Raw genomic sequence first — 15442 nt, 5'->3', positions numbered from 1 at the left:
GGGTGGGATGGTGCGGCATGCCTGCGATCTTGGCACTGTGTGTGTGTGGGGGGGGGGTGGGCGCTGAGGCAGAAGAGTCACAAGTTCAAGCCCAGCATGGGAAATTTAGTGATTTTTACTGTTATTAAAAAAAAAAAATAAAAAAGCATGGGGATATAGTTCAGTGCAGAGGCCCTGGATTCAAGTCTCAGTACTGGAAAAAAAAAAATGTCAGGAGAGAGACAGAGACAGAGGCACCTTCCATAGACTGGCCTCTTTGTGCCAGGGGACGCCCTGCTCATCCCCAGCCAGGGTGCAGTGGCAAGGTGCCGCCCTACACCTGCACAGCCCGCTCACCACATCTGAGCCTGCCCGTGCGCCGCTCTTGGGCTTCGGGGCTCCAGAACCCGAGCCCCGGATGTCTGCTCTTTACCCTTGAGCTGCCCCCACCCCCAGGTATTCTGTGATCATAGCACAAATAAACTAACGGTTTCAGTTTTTCTCATTTGTAAAGGGGTGGACAACTGTCAATTCCTTAAATTTCACTGGCCCTGCAGAGTGGTCCGCTCTAAACAAAACAAACTGTTCTTTTGGGTAACTCTGGACAAGAGGCTCATGACATTTTACTCCACTATTGCGGCAAAAGAGCAGAAGTCGGAGCTCCAAGGGGAACCAAATGGCACGGGACGCTGGCCTGGCCTCCGCTGACGCTGGGCACTCGATACAGCCTCCCTGCCCTCCGAGGTGGCCTCGAATGCCCTCTCGGCTCATAGAATAAACCAATTTCCAATTTCCGGAGCTTGTGTGGCTTTGTGTGCAAACCCGGGGGCGGGGCCACCCAGAGGCCACGGAACCTGGGAGGTCGGCGCTGACCACTGAACAGCTAGCACGAGAGGCACTTTGGTGAGCTGGTGACCCGTGTGTGCACAGTGTACGGGAGCACGTGGGAGGATGGATCCATGCATTCTCAGGGGAGGCAGGAAGAGAACCACAGGCATGTGGGGTCTGGGAGAAGGTAACAAAACAACAGCAACAAGAACAACGAACAGAGGACGCTCGAGGCGCCGCAGCTTGGCCCTACCGTGTTGTACAGCTCCTCTAGCCTGGAGATGGTGAGAAAACGGTGCATGCTTACTCCATTCTCTATGAGCAATTTCACAAAGTCCACTCTGTCCAACACGAGGGCATCCAGCATGGCTTGCTCCAGAGACCCCACCTGCGAATCGAGTTGCTGAGTTAGGCTGCCCGGGCTTCTCGGGGTGCACGTCTTGGCGTGCATGCGAACAACTTAAGGATGGATGCTGGCTGTCTGGTAAGCCTTCTGCTCGCGGCAGAACATCCCGCCCAGACCGCCCAGAGCTCTGCCTGGGGAATGGCCACCTCCCACCGGTGTTTGGGGATCTGTCTTTGGAAATGGAAGTAAAGGATTTCTAAGACCAAAACCTATTCTCTTCCCTAATTGCTTTCTTTCTATGGATCCTGAGATGGTTGCCAGGGGCTCCAAGGGTCATTTCCTTGCCGTTCCTGGCCATTTAATGCCAGTCCGATGTCCAGGTGGGCACCAAAGGGCCAGCATCAGTGATGGCGAATCTTACAGAGACCCCCCAAGCTGTAGCCCCAAGCCCACTAATATTATCACAAAGTACCAACAAAACCTGAATATTGAGGTTTTTAGTTTAGAAAAAAATAATTCACACACCAACGTCTTCTGTGTTAAATGAAAAACACATACCATGGGTCTGCCACAACTGACCTAGATAGATGTTGGATCTCTTGTCCAGAAATAGGCAAGAAGGGGGCCAACTGGTTCCACTTACTAACTGGAAAGATCAAGAAGCTAAGTTTTGGATTCGATACTGGCTAGAGTTTTTATTTAATCTCTTTAGAAAATTTTCCCTGTGCGCAGATTCCTTGAGAAATGTTTCTAAACTAGCAGTCCTCTATGGAAATCTGAAGACGGCTCAGCCTCAGGCAAACGCCCCCTAGGAAAGGAAGGAGGAAGAACCGTCCGCCTGAGAGGCGATCCCGGGCACAGAAATCCGGTTCCCGGTCCGAGGGGGCCCGTGCATGCCTGCCCCTACCACCCAGTGACCAGTTTCCCAGTGTTTTGTTTTTGGTAGCGTCACCCGAGAGAAACAAATAAAAAACAGGTATGCAAAAATCTGAATCCATCGTGCTGTGCTGTGGGAAGAGGGATGGCATGGGCTCAGCCCCAGGATCAGACGAACCTGAAAGGAGCTGCTGACTGCACCGTGGGGTGCGGCCCAGCCACACCCCTGCAAGGGCTACCGTTTGGAAGTAGCAGCCTCTTCCTTCTGCCCGCCTCAGAGACCATCAGAAACTTTCAAATAATTTATTTATTTTAATGTATACAAGTTTCTATCGTATATATATCTTTAGAGATACTTTGCAGCTGAACGTTTCTATAAAGGCCACCAGTAGAGATGCAAATACATAGTTATTTGGAGTAGTGATTAATTGTAATGTCCACCAGATGGCGGCATTCCACCACGTATGAGAACCGGGTCCTAAACCACAAACTGCGCCTCGCCCGAAGATTTTTCATCCCAAACAAAAGGTAGTGAGTACTTTCCCGAGCCACTTGCGAGTGGGCTTTTCAGGGGGTGGTGACGTATACTCTACCGGCCACTGTTGCCCATAGATAAAGATCTGGCTGCGGGCGATGTCCACTCTGTTCCAGGCTAGAGCTAAGCTCAGCTGGTCCGGGGCGGAGGCGTTGGCTCCTGCGCACAGAGGGGTAGGAGAGAAAAGCCGAGAGGAAACAGGGATCAGCGACTTGCGAGAGGACTCGGGCATCACTGCCATCGGCTCCAACCCAGACAGCACACGAGGCCCAGCGGCGGCAGGGTTACCCATCCCAGCCCCACCCCTCCGTCGGTGCCCCGAGCTGTCGTGCACACGTGGATTATTTCCTAGGTTCAGCCTAGGAGGTGCCTGGAGCACCTTCCCTCGCTCGAGCTCCCTCTGCAGTCAAAGGCGTCCCCAGCCGGATGTGGAAACCAAGGGCTGCAGCCCCAGCACCCTGGGAGGCTGAGGCAGTATGATCGTAAGCCTGGGGGAGCTAGGTGGTTCAGCAAGATCTTGTCTCAAAACAAAACCAAAAAAGAAACAAACGAAAGACAAAAGCTGCTGAACATAGCCACTCTACAGCTGGGCTAGGGAGCGCGCGGTCCACCAGGCACTCTCCCTAGAAGCCCAAACCTGGGCCCCATTCCTTGGCTTGGGCTTTAGCGGGGACCTGCTGGGGAGTGTGTGCGTCCCTGCTAGAGAAGCGCGGCTCCGCCACCCTCCGCTTCGGCTGGCTGGCTGGCTGGTGACATTGGCCTGTGTTCTGCGTGGGCACCGGCCTGATGGCCTCTGTGCTGAGAAAGCTGAGGAGGCCGCTCAAGGCCGCATGGTGCTCAGGTCTGCGCTGACTCGTGGGTGGAAGCCGCGGGGCTCTTTTCCAGGTTCTCCTTATTCAGGGGACTCTGTCTAGAGCTGTGTGGCTCCGTGGGGCTATTTAAATTTATTAAAGTGAAATAAAACTAAAACTTTGATTCTTTCACCGGATTAACTGAATTTCAGTGCTGAGTAGCCAGATGCCTGGTGAATGTGAAAGCAGACTGGATTGCCCGCCCACCTGCCCGCCCGCCTCCCTCCCTCCCTCCCTCCTCTTTCCTCCTTCACTGGTCCTCTCTCTCCATTTTTCCCTCTCTCCCTTCCTTTTTGAGGCACAGGGGATTGAACCCAGGGCCTTGTGTATTGAGCTACCTCCTTATCTCTTTTTAAAATTTGGAGATAGGGTCTTGCTAAGCTGTCCAGGCTGGGCTGGAACTTGAAGCTCTCCTGCTGCGGCTTCTCAGGGTGCTAGAATTTTTATTTTCTTCTCAGCCCTGGCTTTCCTGTGTGCACCACCAACCTAACTGGCAGAGGATTCCCTGGGACAGAGCTGGTCTGGGTGAGCCCCAAAGTTCTCAGGGCCTGGGGTTAAAGTCCCTGCCTAGGTCAAAATTTGGTTCCAGTGTTCACATGTGGACGGGTTTATGGGCCACGTAGCTGGAGTGAAGTGATTGTGTTGGAAATGATGGATATTAATTCACTTTAAATGGGGAATTTTACATTAAGAAATTATTTATCTTTTCAGATAATAACAGAGACTGCAAGGTCATGCCTGGGTAACTGGAATAAACAATAAATTGGAATGTGTCAGAATGTACCATTCAAGGGCAAACTCAGACTGCATTTGGAAAGGTAGCACTTGGTGCTTTTCTTTGTTTTTTTTTTTCCTCCTTTTTTAAAAGTATTTTTATACTCTAAGGACACATAGCATTGTTCATACTGATGGGGGTGTAGTGTGAGACACGCACGCACACACGCGATGTGTGGTGATAGGGTCTCCGTGATGGGTGTGCCTCTCAGCTCAAGCGGCTCTTGTGTCAAGAACATTCAAAATCTCTACACTGTTTTTCAACAATGGCTATTATATTTTGTACCATTGTCTTCACTGTAGTTGTTCAGATTACCAGATATAAGCATGTAAAATTGATCAAAAAGTTTAAGTATTAACTGTTCCTTTTATTAAGCCACTAGAAATTAGTAGTACAAGTATCTTAGCTATTTTCTTTTTCTTTCTTTCTTTCTTCATCACAGCTGTTCTTTCCTTTTGAGCAGTTTCTTTCCCTTTCACAATATCTATTGTACCTTTGGATGTTATTTATTCTTTCAGGTTCTTACATTAGGGAGATGTGTTTACACACATGGGCCTGATTTATTTCACTTATGAGTATGGTTTCTAACATTTCCCTATAAAAGCCTCAAGTTTATCTTTCTTTTTAGCAGCAATACTCCTTTTTTTTTTTTTTTTTTTGTGGAACCAAGGATTGAACTCAGACCCTTGCTCTTGCCGGGGAAGCGCTTATTCCACTGAGCCATCTCCCAGGCCCCAGTAATACTCCATTGCATAAAAAGAGTTGGCTGGTCCAAAGGTAGTGAGTTCTCTCAATTGATTGTTACAGATTGAACTTGTTCTACTCCTTCCCCCTTCTCACTACTCCACTTGACTAGTCAAAAAAAAAAAAAAAGTTCATCTTTTTTATCCTTTCCTCAGTTGATGTGCATTTGGGTTGTTTCCAAGATGTAGCTGTGATGAATTACGCAAACCTGCAGTTAATTATTCTCCACCACAGTCATGCTGCTGTCCGGTCCAGGTGCTCTCCGGTGTCCATTAACCTTCCTTTCCCACTTCCTTTCCTGCCTGTGGGGCCGCTCCTCCAGGCTCTGCTTCTGTGAGGTCAGCTTTACCTTCTACACGAGTGAGAACGTGCGGTTCTTTAATAAAAATCCATTCATCTGCTGGTGGAACTCTGGGCTGATCCCACGTCTTGATGAGCAGGAATAGCAGCGCAGTCCACACGGGCCTGGAGAAGTTCCTTTGATCTACACATTGTGTTTTCTTTTGATGTATGACCAGGGGAGGGGTTGTTGGGCCGTACAGCGGTTCTGTTTCTAGCTTTCTGTGGAAGCTCTGTACTGGGTCCTGGACGGCTGGACTAACTGGCATTCCCATGGCAGGGCAGGTGCCTTCCCCCCTCCTGTAGCTGGTCCACTGGGATTTGCTGACTCACCGCATGGTTTATCTACCCTCTCTGCCTTCTGTGTGTCACAGCTTTGCATGCTGCCCAAGTCAATAAGAGCAGCGGGACTCTGAACACGAGCACATAGCAGAAAGCAGGGACTGAGGTCAAGGGGTGCTCCAGGCCAGAAGGGGACTAGGTAAATGTCAAACAATGACGCTTACTCACAGTGACAGCTACCAAGACCGATGAGCTTTGCCTTTTCAAAAATTGAAAACATATCATTCAAGCCTGGTCCCAGGTGGCAGTTTGGATTAGTGCAAGGTGAATGATCATCCCGGGCTGCCTGCTTCCTGTGAGATGTCTCAATCCTGAGTAAGCTGGATGGATGGTCATCCTGTCCTCAATGTGGCCACAGGCTGGAACTTCCTAAAGAGCTTCCGTATACACATGCCCGGGACACCTCTCCCTCAGAGTCTAGGGCGATGAGTCCTGGGCACTGAGGTGTTCAAAGCTCCCCAGATGTCCCAGCAGATGACCAGGCTGAGATCCTAAAGCATAGATGATGTGCGTTCATTCATTTGCTCACTCCTCTGTTGTTGCATTTGTTAATTTGCGCATTTAAAGATATTGATTTCACATGTTCTCCTAAGACAGGCACTCTGCCAGTTCTGAGGATGACGTGGATAAGTCAGAGTGCTTTGTCCATGGAGTGCTTGTGGTCTAGAGGAGAGAGCTCTGCAGCGTTGTGTGCTCCCCGAGCACTATTCATCTGCTGTGTAGCAGACGTTTATTGAGTACCTTCTGTTCCAGAGCTGTCTGGCTGGGCACTGGCCATCGAGTGCTAGATGGGACAGCAATGGTCTCCCTCTTCATGGATCCTACCTTTCACTCTAGCTGGTCAGAACTCAGACAGTGAATACACTAGCAAGCAGTGTACATCCAGGTTGTACAAAGGCTAGGAAGGGGTGGCGCTATCCCAGGGCATGTGCAGTGGTGCCTACAGGAGCAAACCAGCGTGGCCGTGCCAGTCTGGCTCTACTGCCTTGCTTGGTGCCATGGTGGATGTTGTGCCAGTTGTCTGCAGCAAACCTTGAGCCAAGCTGCTCCTTGAGGAGAGGGCTGGAGATGGGGGTTCCTGGACAGCCTCAGGGCACAAGTGGCTGAGTCCTAGGGGCAGCTCACTCACTGCACGGTGTAAACAGGGGTGAGAGATGCCCTGAGGATTAAGGGGGATACAGGCTCCATCTGGATTCTGATTTGAGTTCAGAACTCCTGTTTGTGTAAGCCCTGTCTTCCAGGCAGGTGCCTGATCCCCTGGGGGGTGGGGGTCCTAGTACCTTCGGGGAGCATCTTTCTGAGCTCTAATGCACGTGCGGTGATGATAGTGGCCACAGTAGTGGAGGAGCTGCTCTGGGAGGATGAGCGGACAGGAGGCCTGCCTGAGAGGAGCAGCTGAGTGGCGACTTAGAGGATTAGAAAAAGACAGCATGTGAAGAAGTGTGGGGCTGGGGAGATGGCTCAGTAGAATAAGTGCTTGCCTGGCAAGTGCGAGGGCCTGAGTTCAATCCCTGGTTCCACAAAAAAAAGAAAAAAAGAAGAAATCTGTCTGCATGTGTGTGCCTGTGTGTGCGTGTGTGAGTGTGTGTGTGTGTGTGTGTGTGTGTGTGTGTGCATTGAGGGGGAGTTCCAGGGAGAGGAAACAGTAAGTGCAAAAGTACTAATTGAGAATGAAGGCAGGTGGGTATTAGATGTAACAATTATGTCTCTCCTTTGTAGGAGGCCAGGGAAGATCTAAACGCATACGCCACGATCACCCAAGAGTAAGGGGTTCACTCTCTGGACAAATGCTAGGAAGAAAAACAGCAGAGCAAAGGGGACAACAACAGATGGGGAAGTGGCCCAATGAAGGGTATTTGGAAAATTCAGTGGAGCTGCATGCCGGGGTCTGGAATCAGACAGATGACACTGGCACTAGAGGACGCGTAAGTGATGTGGAACAGTTTTCCCTTCATCCAGAAGGCCGGCGATACCACTGAGCCACTGTCTTAGAAGTGGTGCAGCCAGGCTTGTGTCTCAGAAGTCACTTTGGCAGCACACTTTGCAGAAGGGATGGAGGAGAAGAGTAGCCACGAGGGCTTCGCAGCCTTCCAGGAAAGGGACAAGGGAGACCCAATGGCGAAGCTGAGATGGAGAGATATCTAGGGAGTGGCACTGCTATGCTTGGATGGGGGGCGGTGCCGGAGAAAGCGAAGTCCCAAGTGATCCTTTAACTTCTAGATTGGGATTTGGGTACATCATGACTCCCAAATGCAAGAAACTATGCAACAAATAGAAGAAACAGCCCTGCTTTTCTGGGAACAGCAAATTTTTCTTTTTCTTTTTCTTTTTTTTTTGAGACAGAATCGCACCAAGTTGGCCAGGCTGGCCTTGTCCTTGTGATCCTTTGGCCTCAGTCTCCCAGGTGTTGAGACTGTGGACATGCACAGCCATGCTCAGCTACAATTTCACTCCTGACTGCACTGAGTTTGAGGTGCCTGTCCTTGAGCATTGAAGTCCAGAGTGGTGAAGCAGTCAGGTCTTGTGATGGATGTTCAGGAAACATCAGCAGGCAGGTGACAACAAGAGGACAGAGGATGGATAATTGAATAACAGTGATCTCTAAAATATGAAAATAAAGAAGTCCTTAGAAAAACAAGCAGAGAGATAGGAAGAGATCCCAAGATCATTAGGCCTATACTACGGAAAGACAGATTTTTCTAGGAGGGCGTGGCTACCAGGGCAAAGTCTGCAGAGACCACAGGAACTCTGATTTGGGGGCTGAGCATCCTACAAAGGTCCCTGTGATAAGGCATGGGAAGGATGGTGGAAATTTGAAAAAGTGGTTGCTGTGAGCTGAAAGACAGTCGCATGACACAAGCCACATCCATTCCTGGGCAACCTATAGACTACTTTCTTAGTTACTTTTTACTCGTTGTTGGGACAAATACCCGACACTCAAAATGAAGGAAGGAAAGGTTTATTTAGCTCACAGTTATTGGAGGGCTTAGTCCATATTCTGCTGGCTCCAAGGCCAATGACAGCAGTTCATGTGGCAGGAAACAATGAAGAGCAGAGGACGAGCTGCAGTGGCATCCATCAAGCCTCTCTCTTCCTTCTGTGCTGACTGCAAAGACCAGCACTCCACAGTGAAGACTGGAGCTCCTCCAAAGTGGCATGGCTGCAAAGATCAAGCTCCTCGGAAGTCTGAGAATTCTCCACAGAACTGGGGCAGGGCACCAGGAAGCCTTTCTCCTTCCTGGGCCTTGCCCACCTGCAGGACTAGGTCCCCACGCTGAGAACTGCCGGAGCTGATTCAGCCAAGTTGACACAATGTGTCAACTAACACAACTACCTACTCTTATGTCACCTTACATAGCAAAAGAGACTTTGGATCAGGTCAAGGATTTTGAATGGAGACGTCATCCTTGACTATTCAGCCACAAGAGCCCTTCTAAAGCTGAACCAGGGGACCGGAGTAGTGGGAGATGGGACAGCGAAAGCCAGAAGTCAGACAGATGCCAGGAAGGAGCTTGCCACCCAGGGAGGGGCCGGCAGCCTCCTAAGTTAAGCTAAAAATGCAGGCAAATAATTTTGCCTGGATCTGAACTTGCAGCTTCTGAGCCCCTGAGCTATAAGGTAATAAACTATTGGAGGCTTCAGCCACTAGCTATACGTTGTAGGGGCACTAGGAAAATAATACGGAGCTCTCAAAAATACTGTTGCAGTCAGACAGACCATCAAGAAAAGGCAGGAATGGAGATAGTGTGTGTTCCCTCTCCCCAGCCACTCAGTTTTGGAATGTGGGATTGTATCTTTAGCATTCTACTTTGTGCAGCTAAATGCATTCAGATTTCTACTATCAGTACTTCAATTTATGGTCTAAAAGTTTTTGACTGTATTATGGAAAAAACATAGATGTTACCATGAGTTAATAAGTTAAAGAATTCTACTTCCAGCCTTCTCTCATCTCTCCTCAGTTTCTTTTGTTGGCTTCTAATTTCTACATTGTTATGCCAAGTAACATTTAAATTCTTATCTGTTGCTCAAATGGCCATATTTGGTGGTTTTTTCAGAGTAAAATTGTATTTGTGTGTGTGTGTGTGTGTGTATGAGTGTGTATATGTGGCACAGGGTCTCACTACACAGCTTGGACTCATAGTGATCCTCCTGCTTCAGCCTCCCCAGTGCTGGGATTACAGGCATGCACCACCACACCTGGTCTGGTCTCAGTGGCCTTTTCAGTGCACCCACATGGGGGGCTGGTGTAGCATGTGGTACTGGGGATTGAATCCTGGTCCCTATGCTTGCCTAAGCAGGTGCTTAGTCCATTGAGCTATCTCACTCGCCCCTAAAATTATATCCTAGTATCAAAGCTCACAAGTAGTCCTTTGGCCGAGGCCTCTTGCTTGGTAGGTTTAGCCGTTCTGTAGTAGTTCTTTCAAGAAGACTGTGGGGACAGTATTGCCAGAATTCCAGCCTGCTTTCAATTCTCCAGCAGTCTTTGTGCTTGGGTGCTGGTGGAACAGTGCAAGGCCTGTTCTCTGCTGTCTCCCAGAGAACCATAAAGGTCACTCCAAGGGCAGCTTGGTTTTCCTCCTCCTGATAGAGGTGATTATTTTGCCTAGTGTCCCAATCATTCTTTTATTTTTCTTTGAAGTTTAGTAGCTTTACTAGGATATGCCTGACCATGATGATTTTGTGTTATTGTTACTAGGCCTAAGGTATCCCTTCGGATACCTAGATCAACAGTTTTTAAATGAAAAGTCTCTAAATTATATTTTAAAGCTATGTAATTATATTTAAAAATATTGGTTGCAGTCCATCATTAAGGTTTTCCTCTTTAGAGACACCAGATGTGCTTATGTTGAACCTTTCTGTCGTATGATTTCTGTTTAATCCCAATGAACTCTTTCTTTTCTTTTTTCCCCCCCATTTTTTTTTTTCCCCCCCATTTTTGTTCACATTACTCATTTCCATACTCTTGTCTCCTACACTGGCCTTTCCAAACATTGCAGCTTGTACTGTTTCTCATTTTATCTGCAGTTCTGTGAAGATTGTTTTTTCTCTCTACTTCATTCCTCCAAGTTGCTTCCACTGTATCTCCCCTTGCTGCCCTGCCCACTCCTACCTGAATTTTGTACTCAACTTTGAATGATTTCTACAGAGTGCTGCATCAACATTTACAAAATTTAAGCTACGTGATAAAAATAGTTGGAGCTGGTGAGATGGCTCAGTGGTCTAAAGCACCTACTTAGAACAAGTTCAGCAAAGCACAGGGACCGCGGTTCAATCCCCCAGCACCACATGCCAGCCAGCCCCGCCCCCTGGTGGGCTGAGCTGGCCACACACACACACACACACACACACACACAAATAAATAAAAAAAAAATTTAAAAATAAAAAAAATAGTTACAGTGGGGTCTTTTTTATCCATAGTTTCATTTTCTGCAGCTTCAGTTACTTGAGGTCAATCTTGGCCCAAAAAATATCAAATGGAAAGTTCCAGACATAACCAATTCATAGGTTTAAATTTCCTAGCTCCCAAGATCTGGACCATGTCTGTTGCGCATGCTCACCCTGCATGTGCTACCTGCCTGTGACTGTCACAGCATCACAACATTTGTATTCAAGTAACTCTCAGTTAATGCTGCCCCGCAGCACCAGAGAACTTATGCTGGTATTGAGATGCACCGCAAAGAAGGTTTAATATGCTTCTTGTAAGTGAGAAGGTAAAAGTTCTAGTTTTAATGAGGAAAGAAAATCTATTTTATATGTGTATGTTTTACAATAGGACCTCACCATGTAGCACAGGCTGGCTTATAACGAACAGCCATACTCCTGCTTCAGCCTCCCACGTCCTGGGATGACAGCTGCATGCTACCAGCTTGGTTGGGAAAACATGTATGTTGAATTTGCTAAGATGTGTGGGAAGAAATCTTCCAGCTATGTTCTTGGGAGATCAGGTGTGGCTGTCCCATCCCCAGCTGCAAGGCAGAGCCGCCCTGTGTGTAAGTGTCGGGCCCTCGGCCTCGCCTGCCTATCACGCGGGACTGGGCTCATCATTGCAAGAAGAGGAAGGGGAGCACGGTAGAGTACAATCCGAGAGCCAGCGAGTGCAGAAGGAGAGGGTGGCCCTCATGGTGCACTGCTCCGATCACTCCACTTTATTATTAGTTATCATTATCTTACTGTGCCTAATTAATTAATTTAGTCTTTTTTTGAGACAGGGTCTCACTATGCAGTTCAGGCTGGCCTTGAACTCACTTTGTAGTCCAGGCTGACAACAATTTTCCTGTCTCAGCCTCCTGAGTGATGCGATTACAGGCGTGTACCATCGTGCCCAGCATTGTACCTAATTTCTTTATTACAAGCATTGGATGTATGGAAGCATAGAAACAAACAGGGCCGGTGCAGTTTGTTAGCGTCCCTGGTTCCAAGCATCACCTGGGGTCTTGTACCAGCTTCATTAGAAATGAGGGGCTTCTGCTGTATTCAGTGTACATTTGTTCCTCAGAAATACATTTATAAAGAATATTATTGTTCTGTTAATACATTTTGCTGTTTTGCTATTTTTTTCCCTAGAATATCTCTGTATGCAGTCCGTACTAATCCCTGTTTTATTATTTATCACTTAATGAGTTGGGTTATAATGGGCCCAGGGTAGCAGTCCAAGCTAGTTATTATGCACAGCTAGAAGCCTCTCTTCTACAAAGCAAAGTCCCTGCTGCGGGCGGGGCTTGGCTCCTGGCGCTGTGTAGCCCACCTCCTTCTCCACCTACTGTGAAGGTCAGGAGGGATCCTGCCGCTGCCGCCGCTGGTTCTCTCCTGTTCTTTCACAGGCTGTTCTAGACAAAGGACAGCAGTTTGTTGGAGCCCTGGAGGGGTGCTGGCAACTGCTGGTTCCTTCTCAGCTTCCACCCCTTCCTCCTACACAGCTCCTGCATGTGCACATATTTTGGAATATATGTCCTAGTTTCACCAAAAATGTAATTTCCTTACTTTTTGTTCCTGCCTGCCTTTCCTTTATCAGTTTTCAAAGCTTTCTAGCAGAAGAGAGTGATGGGTTCAGGTAGCCAGGTCTGTACTGGAGGTTGGAAGGGCACTGCAGACTCAAGAGCATCCTGGCCACAGCTTTGCATGAACAACCTTCCTTTAACTGAGGTATGGAAGGGAGGGAGCTCTCTTAAGGAAACAGTGTCATAAACCAAATCCCACATCTGGAAGGCCTAATGCTGCCCATCAGGGAAAGGAAGGGGCAGATGTGCTGGTACCATGGAGACAAGAGATGCCCAGAATTAGCAGGAGGTCTCTCGAGCAAAGGAGGGGAAGAATCTGATGGAGGCTTTGCACCTGCATAACAGAAAGAATGGTGGCTTGTGAGCTGAAATAAGGAAATTGGGGACAAACACAAATTTATTTTTATTTAGTCCTTTTTAAAGACCATGAATTTGAGTTTGTGGTACTTGGTGGTTCCCTAGAAAGTTATCCAGAGGGCAGTGAGAGAAGGGTGGCGGGGAAGGAGCCCGAGTGGAAGGTCAACCTGGAGGTTATTCCTGCCGCCGGGGCATCGGGAGCCAGGGGGCTCTAGGAGCTGGGCAGTAGCTCCTACTGGAAAGAGAGTCTGATGAGGGAGACAGAGTAGCCATCTGAAAAACAATCCCCGGGATCTGTGACACTAGGGAACGGTGAGCAGAAATACAATTACATCGTGTGTTGCGAGCCCATTCCAAACGCTAGGCATTTAGAAGCATTAAGCCGTATCACACTGATTGGCAAAGTGTACCCGCACGAATTCTGTACACTTTGCCAATCAGAAAACACTCAGGAAGAAGCAGACTTTAAACTGAGGTCTTCCTTCAAGGTAGCCAGAGTCACAGTCAGAAGCAGATAAAGCCAGCAAGTTGGAGTTGCTGAACTCAGGAAGAGGGGTACTGAGGCTGGAGAACCTCAAGAGGCCTTCAGGAAGACAGAAAGCTGTCTGAACAGAAGGGTGGTGGGGTCCTCTCAGGTGACAGGAGCCCCAGGCGGGTCTCCAGAGGAAGGGAGGCAGTCGCTGGAGAGGGAGATTGGATTGAAGGATGAAGGCCAGGGCTGTGGAGCCCAGAGGGTGGCTGGCTGCAGCCGAGAAGCGAGTCAGACAGCAAACAAGGAGGGTGACTGACGTTAGTCAGTGCGAATAGAAAGTGTCCAGAGGAAGGCTGGAGCCTCGGGACTGGTAGTAGTGCCAGGGACGCGGTCTGCAGTGGGTGCCAGGGAGCGGGCGCTTGACGAGAGTGTGTCAGAGGCCTGAAGAACCAAGGAGCTCTACATCGAATTTGGGCCCATTTGAAGTAAGATAATGCAAATTTGTCACCACACCCTTGGGTGGGGTTGTAGGGGATATTTATTTGGGGATTTGACCATCAGTGTTGGGGGGATTTTGGAAAAATGTCCCGAAGGTCGCTAAACACTTCAACACTCCAACAAAGGCTGTGGACCCTCTCTGGAAGAGATGCCAAAGGTCAGGTGTCTTAGCTGAAGGGGACAGTGTAAATGTGGCCCTGCTGGGTGGCCTGGGGATGGGGCAGTAGCAGGATGGGTGGACCTTGCAATGCTCGCTGTGGTACTTTGGTACCTCCTATAATAGTGCCGAGAAGCATTTCTTCTGGGGATCTTCAGATCCTTTCTTGTCTTAGCTAAAGACTCTTATCTGGATTAAGTATTCTTCCTAGGGACTTGATTTGTTTCCTTCCTTATACTTTATGTGTAAATGTTGCCAGCAAATGCCAGCGAGTCTTGGTTCCTGGGAATACATCCATCCTTTCCTTACAGGAAGCCCGATACCTGTATGAAGATCACGGAGATGCGAGGAAACTTGCTGAGAGGAAGTCATGTGACTTGCATTGCTAGGATGCACCCTAGTCATCCCCTGACGATAGCCTCTGCTTGCCCCGTGAGAAAAACCAGATTAAAGACCAGAAACACGCACGCACACGCGCGCGCGCGCGCGCGCGCGCGCACACACACACACACACTAAACGGGAACTGTGTATTATTTATTCTTTGCTCTATTTTCTTGCCCCAGATGATAACTATCTCCTCTTGGTAAAAATATCATTAGGTGACTCCCAGGAGAGAGTTAAAAGGAATCAGGAAGAATTAAATTAACTTCAGCTGAAGAAATTTCTTATTTGGCTTGTAAGAGGAAAGAACATGCAGCTGAGTAAAAGAAGCTATTTGCAGGAAAATGGGATTGTCTTTTTGAGTTTATCTTTAGCAAATGAGAAAGATTATAAAACAGCTAGCATTTCCGTCATGCCTAGCTTGTCTCAGACACTATTTCTCAGCATTAGTGTGATGCGTACTTATAGCCACTTAGAAGGTGCCATTATTCCAGTTTGTAGATGAAGAAAAGGAGTCACGTAAACTTATCTAAGTTGAGGTCAGGAGGGAACATCAGGGGCAACATTCAAACCCTGGCAGCCTGGTTTCACACTTTAAATTCCTGACATTTTATTTCTACTTTCTCTGTAGTTAGGACAGAGGACAGCAAGGGCACCTTTGGGGACGAGACCTGGATTCTTAGCTTTTACTTATTTTTTATTATTCAACAAATCTTGCTGAACTCCACCTCTCTGGCAGTCTTTATTGTCGACACTGGGGAAACAGGGTTGAGCCAATCCGTGCTCTCGCAGGGAAGACACGGACCTGTGCGCACTTCTTCCCCCTCTTGATGAGCGAGTTTCTCCTTTGGATCAAGCCCCTTGAAGACCTGCTTAATACGTTCTGACAGTTCCTGAGGTGACTCAAAATGAACTCGGTGGGGCCAAGGAGATAGCTCCGTGGTGCAAGCGCCTGCCTGCCGA

The 15442-nt window shown here is 48.5% G+C and overlaps 1 protein-coding gene across 6 annotated transcripts in view; it reads right to left on the bottom strand.

The window, feature by feature from the left end:
• The window catches only part of Trpm3 (transient receptor potential cation channel subfamily M member 3), a 333483-nt gene that overhangs the window by 102504 nt on the left and 215537 nt on the right, over positions 1–15442 (bottom strand). For 5 of the 6 annotated variants that reach the window (XM_004637157.2, XM_023721897.1, XM_023721898.1 and 2 more), the window contains exons 10-11: positions 2623–2723; positions 1061–1195 (exon numbers count right to left, since the gene is read on the bottom strand). In XM_004637157.2, the coding sequence (XP_004637214.1) occupies positions 1061–1195; positions 2623–2723 (236 nt within the window). The remainder of the gene's footprint in view (positions 1–1060; positions 1196–2622; positions 2724–15442) is intronic. The other variant, XM_023721896.1, reaches the window with a different exon arrangement.

Source organism: Octodon degus, unplaced genomic scaffold, assembly GCF_000260255.1.
Source record: "Octodon degus isolate 3935 unplaced genomic scaffold, OctDeg1.0 scaffold00087, whole genome shotgun sequence".
In the NCBI taxonomy this organism is placed as follows: domain Eukaryota; kingdom Metazoa; phylum Chordata; class Mammalia; order Rodentia; family Octodontidae; genus Octodon; species Octodon degus.
Note: the sequence above shows the minus strand (reverse complement) of the source record. Positions and strands in the feature narration are given on the sequence as shown.